The sequence below is a fragment of the Canis lupus genome, chromosome 19, assembly GCF_003254725.2.
Source record: "Canis lupus dingo isolate Sandy chromosome 19, ASM325472v2, whole genome shotgun sequence".
NCBI lineage: Eukaryota > Metazoa > Chordata > Mammalia > Carnivora > Canidae > Canis > Canis lupus.
This window is the reverse complement of record NC_064261.1, coordinates 44,117,215-44,131,952: the sequence shown is the minus strand read 5'-3', so window position 1 is coordinate 44,131,952 and position 14,738 is coordinate 44,117,215. Positions and strand designations below refer to the sequence as shown.

The 14,738-nt window shown below is 32.7% G+C and overlaps 1 protein-coding gene across 1 annotated transcript in view; it reads left to right on the top strand.

Moving 5' to 3' along the window:
• The window catches only part of LRP1B (LDL receptor related protein 1B), a 1,837,374-nt gene that overhangs the window by 1,195,808 nt on the left and 626,828 nt on the right, over nucleotides 1–14,738 (top strand). The window contains exons 22-23 of the mRNA XM_049097407.1: nucleotides 6,464–6,664; nucleotides 12,699–12,944. Coding sequence (XP_048953364.1) covers nucleotides 6,464–6,664; nucleotides 12,699–12,944 — 447 coding nt within the window. The remainder of the gene's footprint in view (nucleotides 1–6,463; nucleotides 6,665–12,698; nucleotides 12,945–14,738) is intronic.

Genomic DNA, 14,738 nt, shown 5'->3' with positions numbered 1-14,738 from the left:
TGACTTTACTTAGGAGTTTTTTTATGTTATGTGTGGATTAGATTCAGCAAGTAACACTAAAATCCCATGTGTTCAAATAGCCATTGAAAATCACCCCTTAAACTCAGTATACATGGTTCTGTGTATACAGTTCTGATGAAAATTTGTACATATAGCTATGCTATTAGGAAAATAATGTTTAGCATAAAATAAAGAATACATATGCAAAACAGAATTTTATTGTGAACTCATTCAGAAATGGAGGAAGACCAAATGGGAGTTAATTTACTTCAAACATCTATGCCCTGACACATTCTTGTTGAGTAATAAGAACAATCACCATGCTATTAAATTACCTCTCTTTTTTCTGTTTTACTTGCCTTTTGTTTCTTAGTTGGTATATATTTGAATATAATGACTATATTCTTTAGTCGGCTGTCTATATGATTTTTTTTTCTGTTTCCATAAGTAGTATTCACTGGCACCCTTCAAAACCCCTTTCCAGGGATCCCTGGGTGGCTCAGCAGTTTAGTGCCTGCCTTTGGCTGAGGGCGTGATCCTGGAGACCCAGGATCGAGTCCCACACCAGGCTCCCTGCATGGAGCCTGTTTTTCCCTCTGCCTGTGTCTCTGCCTCTCTCTCTCTGTGTCTTTCATGAATAAATAAATAAATAAAATCTTTAAAACAAACCGAAAAAAAAAAAAAAAAAACCCTTTCCAAATAATATCTCAGTAAATCTTGTTCTCAGCCTTCCCATTATATATATTTTCCACCTTTCTGAAATGCCATAGCACTCTGTGATCATTATATGGCTTTTATTTTATTCATATATAAGTATACATGTTCAATGTAGAACATTTGTGATTACTAGACTTATTGCTGCACAAGGTCAGGGATTTGTTTTTTCCATTTTTCTACATTCTTCAGTAGCTAAGCAAACACATTATACTCAATAAATAATTGCTGAATTGAATTGAAGTCAACATTGTTAGAGAAAGAAATATGTATGCAGTATTAAAGGTTAATGGTGTAAATATTTTTTAAAATACCGCAATTTAAAAAGACATTATGCTTATATTGAGTAAATCCATTTGGATTTCCTCAAAGATTAACTTCTCTTCATGCTCATATTCTTTATTTTTTTAAGATTTATTTATTTATTTGAGAGAGTAAGTATGAGTGAATGAGGGAGAGAGGGAGAGAAATCCTCAAGCAGAGTTCCCACTGAACACAGACCCTGACTGTGGGCTAGATCCCAGGATCTTGAGCTCAGGACCAAAGCCAATCAAGAATTGGATGCTCAGCCAACTGAGCCACCAGACACATCCATACCCATATTAATATTTACTGTGAATCACATCCCAGAACCAAAGTTATTCTGTTATAACATATGATGTCTTTTATTAAGATAAAAATGAGTCCGGCAGTTTACAAAATGATAAATCTATTTTTTAAAATGGCCAAAATAGTTTAACAGAGAAAGAAACTCTAGAATCGATCATATAAATTTATTCTTGAAAAGCAGTACAGTGTCTAATGACTCCAGAAAGTTTCCCTATAGCTGTTGACTTTGTACTGACTTTATCCTAAACTATAAATTTCAAGATAACAGAAATAAAAATAGCCCTTATAATGTCCTTGGTGTGTTTGTGTGTAGGTGTGTTTATGTTTGCATGAGTGTGATTTCACTAGTTGTCATGATACATACCAACATACTGATTATTATTTGTTGTTGTTGCTGCTTTTTACTTGGCCATTCTTATTCTCATTGCCCAAAGGGAAAAACTGCAGTTTCTGTAATATTCTTGCACACATAGTTATGAATAGAAAATATCATTTTAAATAGATCGGAAAAGATTATGTAAAACTTAACTTGATAATAAACACCTAATAATATTTTCAGCACATAGTTTTAAAGTATAATTAGTAAAGACAGAGTAATTGACTTGGTTATTTGAACTTAAATGTGAACATTTAAAAATTATTTTAAAAATTTTGGGGTTTTTTTAGATATTGGATATTTATATTTTCTAAAACACATTTCAATGCTATTAATCTGTATTTAATTTTCATAATACAAATTTTCTCTAAGACTCAAGTTTCTGATATATAAAGGAGAGAACTTAAGGAAATCTGTAGTATTCATTATTTCAAGATATTATATCCAATTATTTGACTATGTAAGGATTTGTCTTAATATGAATCAAGTAAAAATCAACAGTCTTTAAGCATACTTACTAAAGTCATTTGCTTTTAGGTTTTCCCCAATTAATGATCATGAATTAGAAATTTAAACTCAGGGATCCCTGGGTGGCGCAGTGGTTTAGCGCCTGCCTTTGGCCCAGGGCGCGATCCTGGAGACCGGGATCAAATCCCATATCGGGCTCCTGGTGCATGGAGTCTGCTTCTCCCTCTGCCTGTGTCTCTGCCTCTCTCTCTCTCTCTCTCTCTCTCTCTCTCTGTGTGACTATCATAAATAAATAAAAAATTAAAAAAAAAAGAAATTTAAACTCATACCTGGTATGCCCTCTTAATCTACATTTTTGTAAGGATTAAAACCAAACAAGATGCATTTCAAGCATCCCCTGCAATATCAGAGACAGGGGAGAACTATTTAAACTTGTAAATCTCATCTAAGATACTTGGTATCTCTGGTAACATAATCTGAGTTAAAATTACTAGTCATTTGAATACGATTTTCCTTTACCTTTTCAAGGCAGCATTTAGGTTAGGGATAGCAAATAGGTTTTACTGCTGTTCTGACTCTAAAAGATTGATAGTGGTTTATGGACAGGTTTGTTGAAACAATTCTATGGTTATCCTGGAGTCAGTGATTAAGAATGTCATGGTGGATTAGTAAAAAAAGAAGAAAAAAAAGAAAGAAAGAAGAAGAAAGAAAGAAAGAAAGAAAGAAAGAAAGAAAGAAAGAAAGGAAGGAAGGAAGGAAGGAAGGAAGGAAGGAAGGAAGGAAGGAAGGAAAGAAAGAAAGAAAGAAAGAAAGAAAGAAAGAAAGAAAGAAAGAAGAAAGAAAGAAAGAAAGAAAGAAAGAAAGAAAGAAAGAAAGAAAGAAGAAAGAAAGAGAAATTGCACCTTGATTTACCAAACTAAAAATATAAATTATTATATTACTCTTAAACTCTCATTCTACTGTATTTGTAGATGATCCCTTATGATTTATTACTTAAGTACAGAATGCCATATTTTAGACTAAAATTATATGTTATGCATTGGCTTTGTCTTGCTAACTATATTATATAAACTCTTTGGTGACAAGGAATGGGTTTTAGTACTTTCTTATATTTCCTAAAGTTCCTAGGGATAAATAAGTCACACCTCAACAGAGAATTTTTCATAATTCATCTGTAGAAACCATCAAACTTGATGCACATGTGTATACATTTCATCATCATCATCACTTTTAAAATGAGCATTTGGGGGGTCATACAGAAATATGGTAGAAGGAAAATAAATAGCACAAAATGATCAATAAAAATTCTCCTCTCCTACTCTAGTTTTCCAGAACCTCAAGTCTTCCTTACCAGAGGCAATCACTGTTAGCTATTTTTGTTCTAGCCTCCCAGAAGGAATTCATGTAGTGATAAACTTGTCCATATGTTTATATTGATGTGTATGGAATTATAGTTCTAGATAATGGTAAATACATAAATATCTTCTAACATATATGAAAACCTACCATGCACTTGGTTTTGTACCTTTTTTGTTGCTAAGTTCTGGAGATTGTGTTATCTTGTGAAGAATTATTTCATTCTTTTTCACTCCAGTGTATAATAAAGTACATGGATACATTGTAATTGATATCACCAGTCTTGCAATAATGATTTAAGCTGTTATCAGTCTTTTGCTAATTTATATGAAGCAGCAACACATGTCTTTGTAATGCATCCTTGTGCATTTGAGCAAACCTGTTAATGAAAAAAAAAATCTAAAATTAGAATTACTCTGATGCAGAATTGATGCATTTTTTTCTCTAGATTTTGTAACATGGCCTGGTAGATAGATATTTCCAATTTACAGCCCTTTCAACATTGGAGATGTTACTTACACCCTTGTCAAATCTATCTTTGCATTATCCATTTTTTAAAAAAAATCTAAACCAATTTGATAGAGGAAAAAATGGTATTAAATTGCTGTTTCAGATTACTTTTTTATTAGAAGATATTTTTGATCATTTTTGTAAGTCATTGATTCATTGTGAATCTTACACTTGTATGGGTTTATTGATCTTTATTTTTTTGTGAGAGCCCTTTTACATGTTAAAAAAATACCTTTTTTAAAATATAATAAAAACTTTTCTGGTTTACCAAATTTGTATTGAATTTATAGATGGGTTATATTGTTGCAATGTGGAATCAAAAGTATTTGTGAAATTAAGTTTATCAATTTATCCTTTATGTTTTCTGGATCTGTGTAATGAACATTTCAAGTTTTTGTTGTTTTATTTTATTCTAGAATGTGTGTGTATTTATCATTGCTTTTTAAAAAGTATTATTTTTTTGATTTACTTAGAATATATTTTACTGTAAGGATTTATATTTGGCTTTTTATTTTCTCTAGGTGGCGAAGCAATGTTCCTAACATCATCAATTTTGTAATTCCATTATCTTTATTATTTTGAACAATGTTTGTATATTAAAACCATATGCTAGGTAGATGAATATCTGATGTCTCGATCCTATTTAAATGTTGATATGTTTGATATTCTGTTAAAAATATTTTGACTACTGTTAGTTTTAAAACCTTCTGAAGGTTTGACATTTACAGTTCCTATTCATCAATTTTCTTCTATTTTTTGAAGACTCCAAATGATTTTTGCGCTTTTATCTTCTCAAATTTAAGATAAGCTTATAAGATTGCAATAATATTGTTACCATTTTATTGGGATTAATTTGAGGAAAAATATTTTTCAGTGATAAAAAGATTAAACTATATCCAAGACATCATCTGAGTTTGTAGATTTATAAATTTTCTTTGTACAAATTCTATATAATTCTTTGTAGTTTAACCCAAATACTTTGTTTTATGGTAGATTTTTAAATCTACCTTCTACTATAGTCTCTCTTTAGATATAAAATCTGTGAATTTTTACATGATTTTTGAAACTAGCAATCTATTTTTTTAAATCTTAGTTTCTTACAGTTCTTAATTAGTTTTTATTGATTTTATGATTATATGATTATATTAGCTGCACATGATACTCTTCTAATTTTATACTTCATTTATTTCTATTATCTAATTATATTAGATAGTATTTCCAGAACAATATAAATAATAACATTATTAGTTTTATTTATGATGTAAAGGCAGAAATTTATAATCTTTCCCCAATTATATCAAATCGACCAGTTAAGTATCCATCATTTCTTATTTTAAGAGTATTTTCATCAATAATTAATGTTGGTTATGACATGTTTTTATATTAACTATGAAACTGATCATTTGTGCTTTTTTTTCTCATTTGACTTAGTACTGTGGAAAATAATTTATATATTTCTGCAAATGAAACATCCTTTCACCAATATTTTAGTTACTTTAAAATATAGAAGCCTTTAAATTTGAAGCAGACATCTGAATATATAAAGACTCTTTGACCTATACAATCTAATATTTTTCATTTCCCTTTCATTTGTCCTAGTCATTTTATGAGTTGTTGGTAAATAGTCAGCTAATAACTAGTATTTATCTTTGGGTCATTTTTTATTCATATTACACCTCAACATTGCATAATCCAGAAAGATAATTAATTATAAGAAAAGGTAACCATTCTGGAATGGGGGGAGAATTTAGAGTAGAAAAAAGATTGGTATAGACAGTGGCTGTTGCTTTCTCTGCATTTCACATTATTACTTTTGAAAACTGCTGGCTTAATAATAATCTTTTTTTTTTTTGCTTTCAAAGTCAATAAACAAAACATATTTTCATAACTTCTGTCTGTATGTACCTTAGCTACCAAAATGTTCAATAACGTTTTTTTTATTATTTTATGAGTGAGAATATACATGTCTAGGTGTGAGGAAGAGTTTGTGTTGAGGTTACAAATGTTAACAGAAGGACATTTTCTCCTGTGAAATAAATCATTTGCTTAAATTTCAGGCTGCAAAAGACACTGAAAACATTTACTTGAATTTAGGTCTCTGAAAGGGACTTATATACAGATGTTTGTTTAAAGTTTGTTTTTAAAAGTATTGTAATGGAACTTTCAATTAGTCACATACTATTTTTTAATAGGGCCAGACATTAACTTGAAACCAGGGAAAATATTAAGACTTTAACACTAAGATCCCTTTAACAAGGAGAGCAAGAGCTACGCAAAAGCTGTCATGAATATAAACTGTCAAACTATTAACAAATAGATTTCTTTCTAATAGCCCATAGTTCTGCCTCTGACTGAAGACCATAGTGACTACTCATTATGACAGTGACTTAATAACAACAATCAAATGGATAATGTTTCTCTTTCCTTAAGGGAGATGCATCAACAAAGCATGGATATGTGATGGAGATATCGATTGTGAGGATCAGTCAGATGAAGATGACTGTGACAGTTTTTTATGTGGACCACCCAAGTACCCTTGTGCTAATGACACTTCAGCCTGCCTGCAGCCAGAGAAACTCTGCAATGGAAGAAGGGACTGTCCCGATGGGTCTGATGAAGGCGAGCTCTGTGGTAATTCATGTTTCACTGATTTGCTTCTCTCTGGAGACTAAAAACGTTTAATCCACTTGATGATGCTTATAGAAGCATACAGTCCTTCCTTTTATTTCCTTTAAATATAATATTTAGCATTGAACCCTATCTCCATTTATCAGGGATGGTAAGCCTATTAAAAGTTTTTTTTTTTTTAAGATTTTATGTATTTATTCATGAGAGACACCCAGAGAGAGGCAGAGACATAGGCAGAGGGAGAAGCAGGCTTCATGCAGGGAGCCCGATGTGGGACTCTATCCCGGGACTCTAGGATCATGCCATAGGCAGATGCTCAACCGCTGAGCCACACAGGTGCCCCAGCCTATTAAAAGTTTTTAAAATATGATCAGAAATTCTAAAATAAAGCAGAAAAGGCTGGCCTATGTCCATCTAACTTAATTGTATAATTGTGCTCATCATTTAGATCTCTGGATGGTTAATGCCATTGCTACAGTGAAACTGATTATGATTATTATTATTTTTTTTTGTCAGTGAGTCATTCAAAACAAGAAAACCTTCTTATTACTGACCTACAGGATGGAATTTAATACCACTCAATGGATTTTCTCATCCATCCCAATCATTACAATAAAAATATTAAAAGAAAGAGGAAAGAAAGATAATGAATAATGAAACCAATTGAAAGTTATTCAGGTTTATATAATTTTGTCTGAAGTTGTTAGTCCTCTTACAATAGCTTTCTTTGGTATGCTTTATCTAGTTAAAATGATGATTTAAATCTGATAGCTTTTGAGCTTTGAAATCACTTTTGACTAGTTGTCTTTTTATGCCAACAAGAACATATAAAGAAAATTGCATTTCCTTCTCTGTGGGGATATCAGACATTTAGCAAGGAGATTTTCAAAATATGTTTTCTAGATAATACTGAAGGTGACAGCAATAGAGTAATGAAGAAGGGTTTACAGAATGATAAGAACAATAATGAGGTGACTGGGGACTGAGAAAATGACTTTACAAAATGATGAAGCTACCTAATTGAAACTGAAAAAGACAACTACATTTAAGCCTAAAGTTATCATATTTTGATCTGAATTGAGCATTAATAGAATACTGAGTGATCCAAAGAAAACTTGTTATCATGTTTCAAATTTATATAATAAATGTCCTTTCTTCCAAAGAGTCTGTGATTCTATATAATAACCTTGAAACAGTAAATGCAGCAGTCTTCATTCAGCGATGCTAAATTTTATTTATTTATTTATTTATTTATTTATTTATTTATTTATATTTATTTTTAGAGAGACTGAGACAGAGAGAGAGACAGAGAGAGAGCAAGCACGCAGGAAGAGGGGCAGAGAGAGAGGGAAAGAGAATCTCAAGCAGACTCCCCAGTCAGCACAGAGCTTGATTCAGGGCTAGATCTCATGACCCTGAGATCATGACCTGAGCCAAAATCAGAGTCGAACTCTTAACTAACTGAGCCACCAAGGTGCCCCTGTGATGCTAAATTCTTAACCCCCTCACTCACCACCCTCCAAAAAAATCCTAAATTTAAACAACAAATATAATGTAAAAGACTTAGTTTATCTGTATTTACTTCTTTTTCTCCCAGCTTATTCTCTCTTATAGAGTAGATGGTAGATGGAAATATCTCTTGCATTACAATGTGTGAGGATTGCTCATGAAGGTTGTAAGAGCAATACTAGAGAAGGAAACTATCAATACTCTTAAAGTTGAAAATGTGTAAATATAGGAAAAATCAAGATCTAGACAGGCTTAAATTCTGTTCTTCAGTTACTTCAATTAAATCACCTAGGCAGGTAACTTAATTTCTTGAAATGTCAGATTCCTCATAGCAAAAATGGAGATGATGATATTGATCAGGAAATCATGGTAATAATGCCTGATGCACTACAGATATTGAAAGAAATTAGTGCTTTCCCACCTTTTCTCAACCTTCAGGTTAAATGAAGGCAAAGAGACAAAATACAATCATTAAGAAAAATTAAAAGAATGTTATGAAAACACAGCCTTATTTTCCTATCCTCTGCTCTCTGGATTAGTAAAATAAAAGAGAGTTTCTTCTGAATTTATTTCTTTGTCTACGTTAAGAATGAAAATTGCTCTTTACTATCAAGTCACTATATTCATCAGCTTAGGAAACTTGCTTAAACATTTCAAAGGATTACAGGTGTAAAAGAGGTTACAATAAAGCTAGGTGTGGACAGACCAGAGGTGATAAAAAGACAATTCTATCCTGCTTACAGTACTATGGCATATTGAAGTCCTATCTGTCTCCTTTATGAGGTGAAGTTGAAGGAAAGTTAGAGCAACGAAAATCAAAAACAAATACTGGTTAAAAGATTGAATTGCCTTCTATGGTTCTCCTTTTCTTATCTGCTTTTATGTACACCTTTGTACTATAGCCCAGTAGGTGGCATCCTTACAGATAATATTGGTATTTATAGAGAAATGGCATCTTGGTCTCTTATTTTCAAGGTCCTTGCCCATCAGTTGTAGGTTAGATCCTCTACAGCTAGGCAGTGATATTGGTTAATGAGTGCTGCAGCAGTGGGCATAATGAGTCATTTACCCAGTGGACATAAAAGACATATCAAGTGAATTAACTTTAAATAATTGGCATGGATTGGCTAGTAGCTACGAAATGCTTTTTAGATAGAGATTCCCAAGGTCAAATAGTTTTTTTTTAAACCATTTGTTATAGATGATAAAATGTAGGTTTTGCCCTCTTCATGTCTACTCCTGCCAAATAGTTGTATTCAAAAAAGCTTTTTTTTTTTTTTTTGATGCTCCCTCCCTGTACCCTGTCTCTTGTTAAAGAGGAAACAGGAATTGATTTATGTCCTGTTCCTCAATACATGTAAAACTTGTACAAAACTATCTTGTATGAAAATGATTTGTCATCTGTAGAATTAATACTTGGGAGATGTCCTGAGATGGAAAAATCCTACACTTTGGGTAGTGAAGTGTTTCTTGTTTTGTTTTCTCCAAAAAAATCTGATCTATAAAGCAAAAACAAAAAGAAAAAGAAAAGGAGTACTGAATAAAATAAGTCTCTTAAGCCTAGTGAAGAGATTATTTTCTCAGAGGGATTTTCAAATGATTTCAAGGGGAAAGGGATATGCTGTTTAAGAAACAAGAAAAATATTGAATCATTCAAGAATAGAGTTAACTGTTAATCCTTGCTATAAGGGTATGTCAAAGATGAACAAAGCTGAATACTAGTTAAAGTGATAAGGATAGATTTTATTCAGGATTAGTTATTGCAATAGAGAAGAATATTTAGTGTGAACTGAAATTGAATTCACTGAAAAAAAAAAAAAAAAAAAAGACTAGAAGCATTTTGAAGGCTGGAATATACTAAGGGAAAGGCACCAAGGGGTGGGAAGGGGGTTGGTCCATGTTACTCGGCCATCTGGGTTTGTTAATTGATGCTTATCCCGGAGAAGAAATGAATGTCTCATATCTTTGACCTGAGACCGTGGTACAAGTCAGAACGAAGCACCCACAGGGCTGGGAGGAAGCAAGAGTGAGAGAGTTATGTTCTTGAATGTTTGCACTTCAAAAATATTTCTCAAGTCATTGAGGAGACAGTTCTGGGTGGTAGAAGATTTACATTTTCAATGTGCAGAGAAAAATATTAATAATTACAAGTTTTCTAAATTAACTGTTCTAAGATGAGGTTTGAGGTCCTGTCTGCCTATCACCAGGTTTTGGCTGGAATTAACAGTTAATTCTCCTACCAGCTTAGAGCTTTCTCAAGCTGGAGTCGTACTTGAAAGGCTGTCCTGAGCATTTAGAAACTATGCTAGTGTTGGGATCTCTTTTTGGGTTGTAGGAAGAGTACAGTTGGGGAAGGGAGTGGAAGCTGAAATTCTCTGTACTAAGATTCTGCAATTTTTATAAGCCAGTGTGGAGGACTAGTTGAACAGAGGACTCTGAGAAAAACGACTAGAGCTTGATCAATGAGAAATTCTTTGTTCAATAATAAAACATTTAAAAGAAAGTTGCAATGTTTAATGACAGGTTTAGGGTTAAGAAAGAATTAACAAGGGACTAGTCACACAAATGTTGGCATTAAATTTATATTCAATTTTAGAATCAATGTAAATATTATTTTTTTAAAAAACTATGACTTAATTCCAAGGATAGTGTCAGCAAGAGACACTTCAGTACTACAAGAACAGTCATATTTGAAATAAGATAAAAGAACTGTAACAATTCTTTTTTCACCTGCTGTGTCTGATGATATTTCTTTATAGTAATTCTGTTGAGAAGAATGTCAATTGAGCTAAAATAGGGCAAATACTTTAAAATGACTATTGTTTTGAAATGATTATGATATGGATGAACAAATATATTTGGAGGAGCCAAATGAATCTATTTTTTTCTTCAAAAATAATATCAAACTTGAATTCTTAGAGAAAATAGTTAATATAATCATTTTCCTTTTCTTATCCCTGTAACGTCTTTTCTGGTGACAAATAGAATGAAGAATAGTTGACTCATATAGAACTTTTAAAAATGTAGAATATATTTTTAAGTGTTATATATAAGCTCATTTTTTGAACCAAATTTTCATAGGCAGCAGGAAATATTTGAGGTATATAAGTAAATATTACTGCCATTTGTCAATCATTGAACAACATTCTCTTTTAGCATTTCTCAAAAAACACTCAATTAAACAACAGGCTTTGAAAGCTACTTAAAAATATTTTTAAAGCAAAGGAAGGCAAAGCTTCCTTTAGCCTTATTCCTATGCATCTAATAATACATACGTAATAGGTAATAAACTAAAGACAGTTATCTGCTATTTTCATCAATGACATAGGGATGTCATCTTGAAATTTTCCCAACTTGACAAGTACTGGCTCACTTTGGGGGTATTTGTGTGCTTTTGGACTTTTTTTATTGAACAAATATTGTTAACTGTTTATGTTAGGCAATGTGCTAGCTACAGGATATACACTGCTAAACAGAGCAGATATTTTATATACACTCACAGATCTTACAACTTCATAATGAAGTAGAATTAGAAATAAATATATTTAATGCAATTCTAAATTATAAGTGCCATGAAAGAAAAAGTCTCTTTCTCTATAAACCAGTCATACTAACCATGTAATAAATATTGGTTACTCATTATTTCAGTCAAAATACAAGTCAACTTTTTTTTAAATCTTTTTTTTTAATATTTACTTATTTATGATAGTCACAGAGAGAGAGAGAGAGAGAGGCAGAGATATAGGCAGAGAGAGAAGCAGGCTCCATGCACTGGGAGCCCGACGTGGGATTCGATTCCAGGTCTCCAGGATCGCGCCCTGGGCCAAAGGCAGGCACTAAACCGCTGCACCACCCAGGGATCCCCCCAAGTCAACTTTTTACTATGCTTTCATGGCCTCATTGAATTAATATAATAACCAACATATAGGGTACAATGTGTAATTTACCTAACTTAAAAATAAGTGGCTATAGCCAGTAAAAAGCAAATTAATCCGTCCTGCATTATCATTATGAATCAGACTATAGACGTAGAAATATATATATGTGTATATATATATATATATATCATACATGTATATGTATATGCATGCTATAAACACTGAGCTAAGTCAAATTTTCAGATCATCAATGTATATCCTTCAGGGAGGCCTTAGCAACTGATTTTGCTCAAAAGCTAAAAGGCTCAGCACAATAGAAAGAAACATTGAACATACTTTACCTCTGTGGGGTAAAACAAAGTGTATTCCAAAGTTTTATAGAAATTAAAACCTCCCATTCCCAGTTCCTATCATGTAGAATTATATTTGGTCTTTCAATGAATTATTTTATCATTCCTACACCAAGCCCTAAAAAAAATAAATAAATAAATAAATAAATAAATATTTTTTTTAAAAGCCAGAGAGCTTTTTCTATTCATTTATGATATCCTTGCTCTAATTCTAGCCTTAGAGAATTGAGTTCAATGATTAGTATTTAATTGAGCAAAACAATTGATAATGCCCTGTAATCTGTTCCCCTCCTTTTATAGATGAATGTTCACTGAACAATGGAGGCTGTAGCAATCACTGTTCTGTTGTTCCTGGAAGAGGAATTGTCTGTTCCTGTCCTGAAGGACTTCAGCTCAACAAAGACAATAAAACATGTGAAATTATAGATTATTGTAGCAATCATCTAAAATGCAGTCAAGTGTGTGAGCAGCACAAGCACACAGTCAAGTGTTCATGCTATGAAGGGTGGAAGCTGGATGTGGATGGGGAAAGTTGCACAAGTGTTGGTAAGTAGATGTGTGTTTTGCTATATTGAAGAATAGCGAGTGCCTTTCTGGTTTTTTTCTGTGTTGTGTATCTTGTTATATTTAAGAATACATCTTGAGAAAGTAATACAAAAACATCTTTAAAGAATTAATAAAAGGATTCAACTAATTTTCAATAAGGCATTTAAGTATAATGTGTCATTTTATTTTTTTAAAGATTGTATTTATTTGATAAAGAGAGATAGATAATGAGAGGGGGGAGGGCCGGAGGAAGAGGAAGCAGCAGGCTCTCTGCTGAGCAGGGAGTCCAATGTGGAACTCAATCCCAGGACCCTGAGATCATGACCTGAACAGAAGGCACTTAACTGATAAGTCACCTAGGCACCCCTAATGTGTCATTTTATTTATTTATTTTTTTAAAGAATTTATTTGTTTGAAAGAGAGCACAAGCACAGGGAAAGGCATAGGAAGAGGGAGAAACAGACCCTCTACTGAGCAGGGAACCCTATGCGGGCTCCATCCCAGGGCCCCAGGATTATGACCTGAGCCAAAGATAGATGCTTTACCAACTGACCCACCCAAGCACCCCTGTAATGTGTCATTTTAGACCTACTCCAAATCTTCTTGACAGCATATTACAGTAATCCTTATAATCACAGTCCATCAGATATTTTCTTCCTTCTTAAAATGCTACTTCCAACATCGTCATCCCTAAAGGCTTATTTTTGTACTCTCTAAAGCACTTACTTTTATTTCTCTTTGCAAGCTTTGAGAACCCTCCAAAGTCCGGTCCTAGCCCACACCTCCAATGGTGTGTCTTCTGCTCTTGAAATAAACTCTTCGCTCTGGCTGTGTTCGTCTTCTAACTGCCCATTTAAAACTGCCCATTCTGATGATTCTCTAGGTCAGATTCATACTGGGAAAACCAGGGACTATGGAATCTGATCTTTGAACTTTAATCTTGCAGTTGGCATTTGTTATGTACGTGACCTTAGGTGGGCTACATAAAGCTAGGTGAGCCTTGGTTTTCTTATCATTCAAATATTAGTGCCCATTATAACAATGTCTTCCTTATAGCATGTTGCAACACTTTGAGAACTTGCTCACTTTCCACTATCTTCTCCAGAGACTTAATGAGGCTGTGAATACTTAGAGTCCATGGATAGAATTGAAGGGGTCCGTGAATGTTGTTAGAGAAAATATTACCTTTATTTTCTTTCATGTCTCACTGAAAGTTAACACTAATTATTAGCAGCAACTGTATGTCTCCAACTGAAGTAATAGACATTCACACCATGTTAAAGTTGTTCTGATATCTCAAAATGTCATATATGTTCAAGTTTTGGAACCCACTATTACTTTAAAAATGGGGGTCATTATAAAGAAAAAAAAATGGGGGTCATTAGACCCACTGCTCAATCTGTTATCAAATACAGTAATAAAAAAACGCATGCATATTACTACATCCAAAAGTGTTTTTTTGTTCAATATTGGTAACTGCATTTTAATATACAGTATTTGATTTTTCTATATATACTTTTTTTTTTAACTTTCTTCTTACTGTTTGAGTACTTTTTAAAACTTTCTGATAAGTGGTACACAGACTTAATCAGACTACTAAGTTGAACCTATACATCATAAACTTTTCTCATTGTTTCTTTTCCTTAGACTGTACTTCCCCTCTTTATCTCCAAAAATCCTGGATACTCTTTTAAGACCTATGAGCTCATATCTTTTTAAAGGGAATATTCTTTAAAATATTCTTGTTCTCTATTTATTTCTCCTTTCTATGTCTAGAATATATTGTCCGTGAAA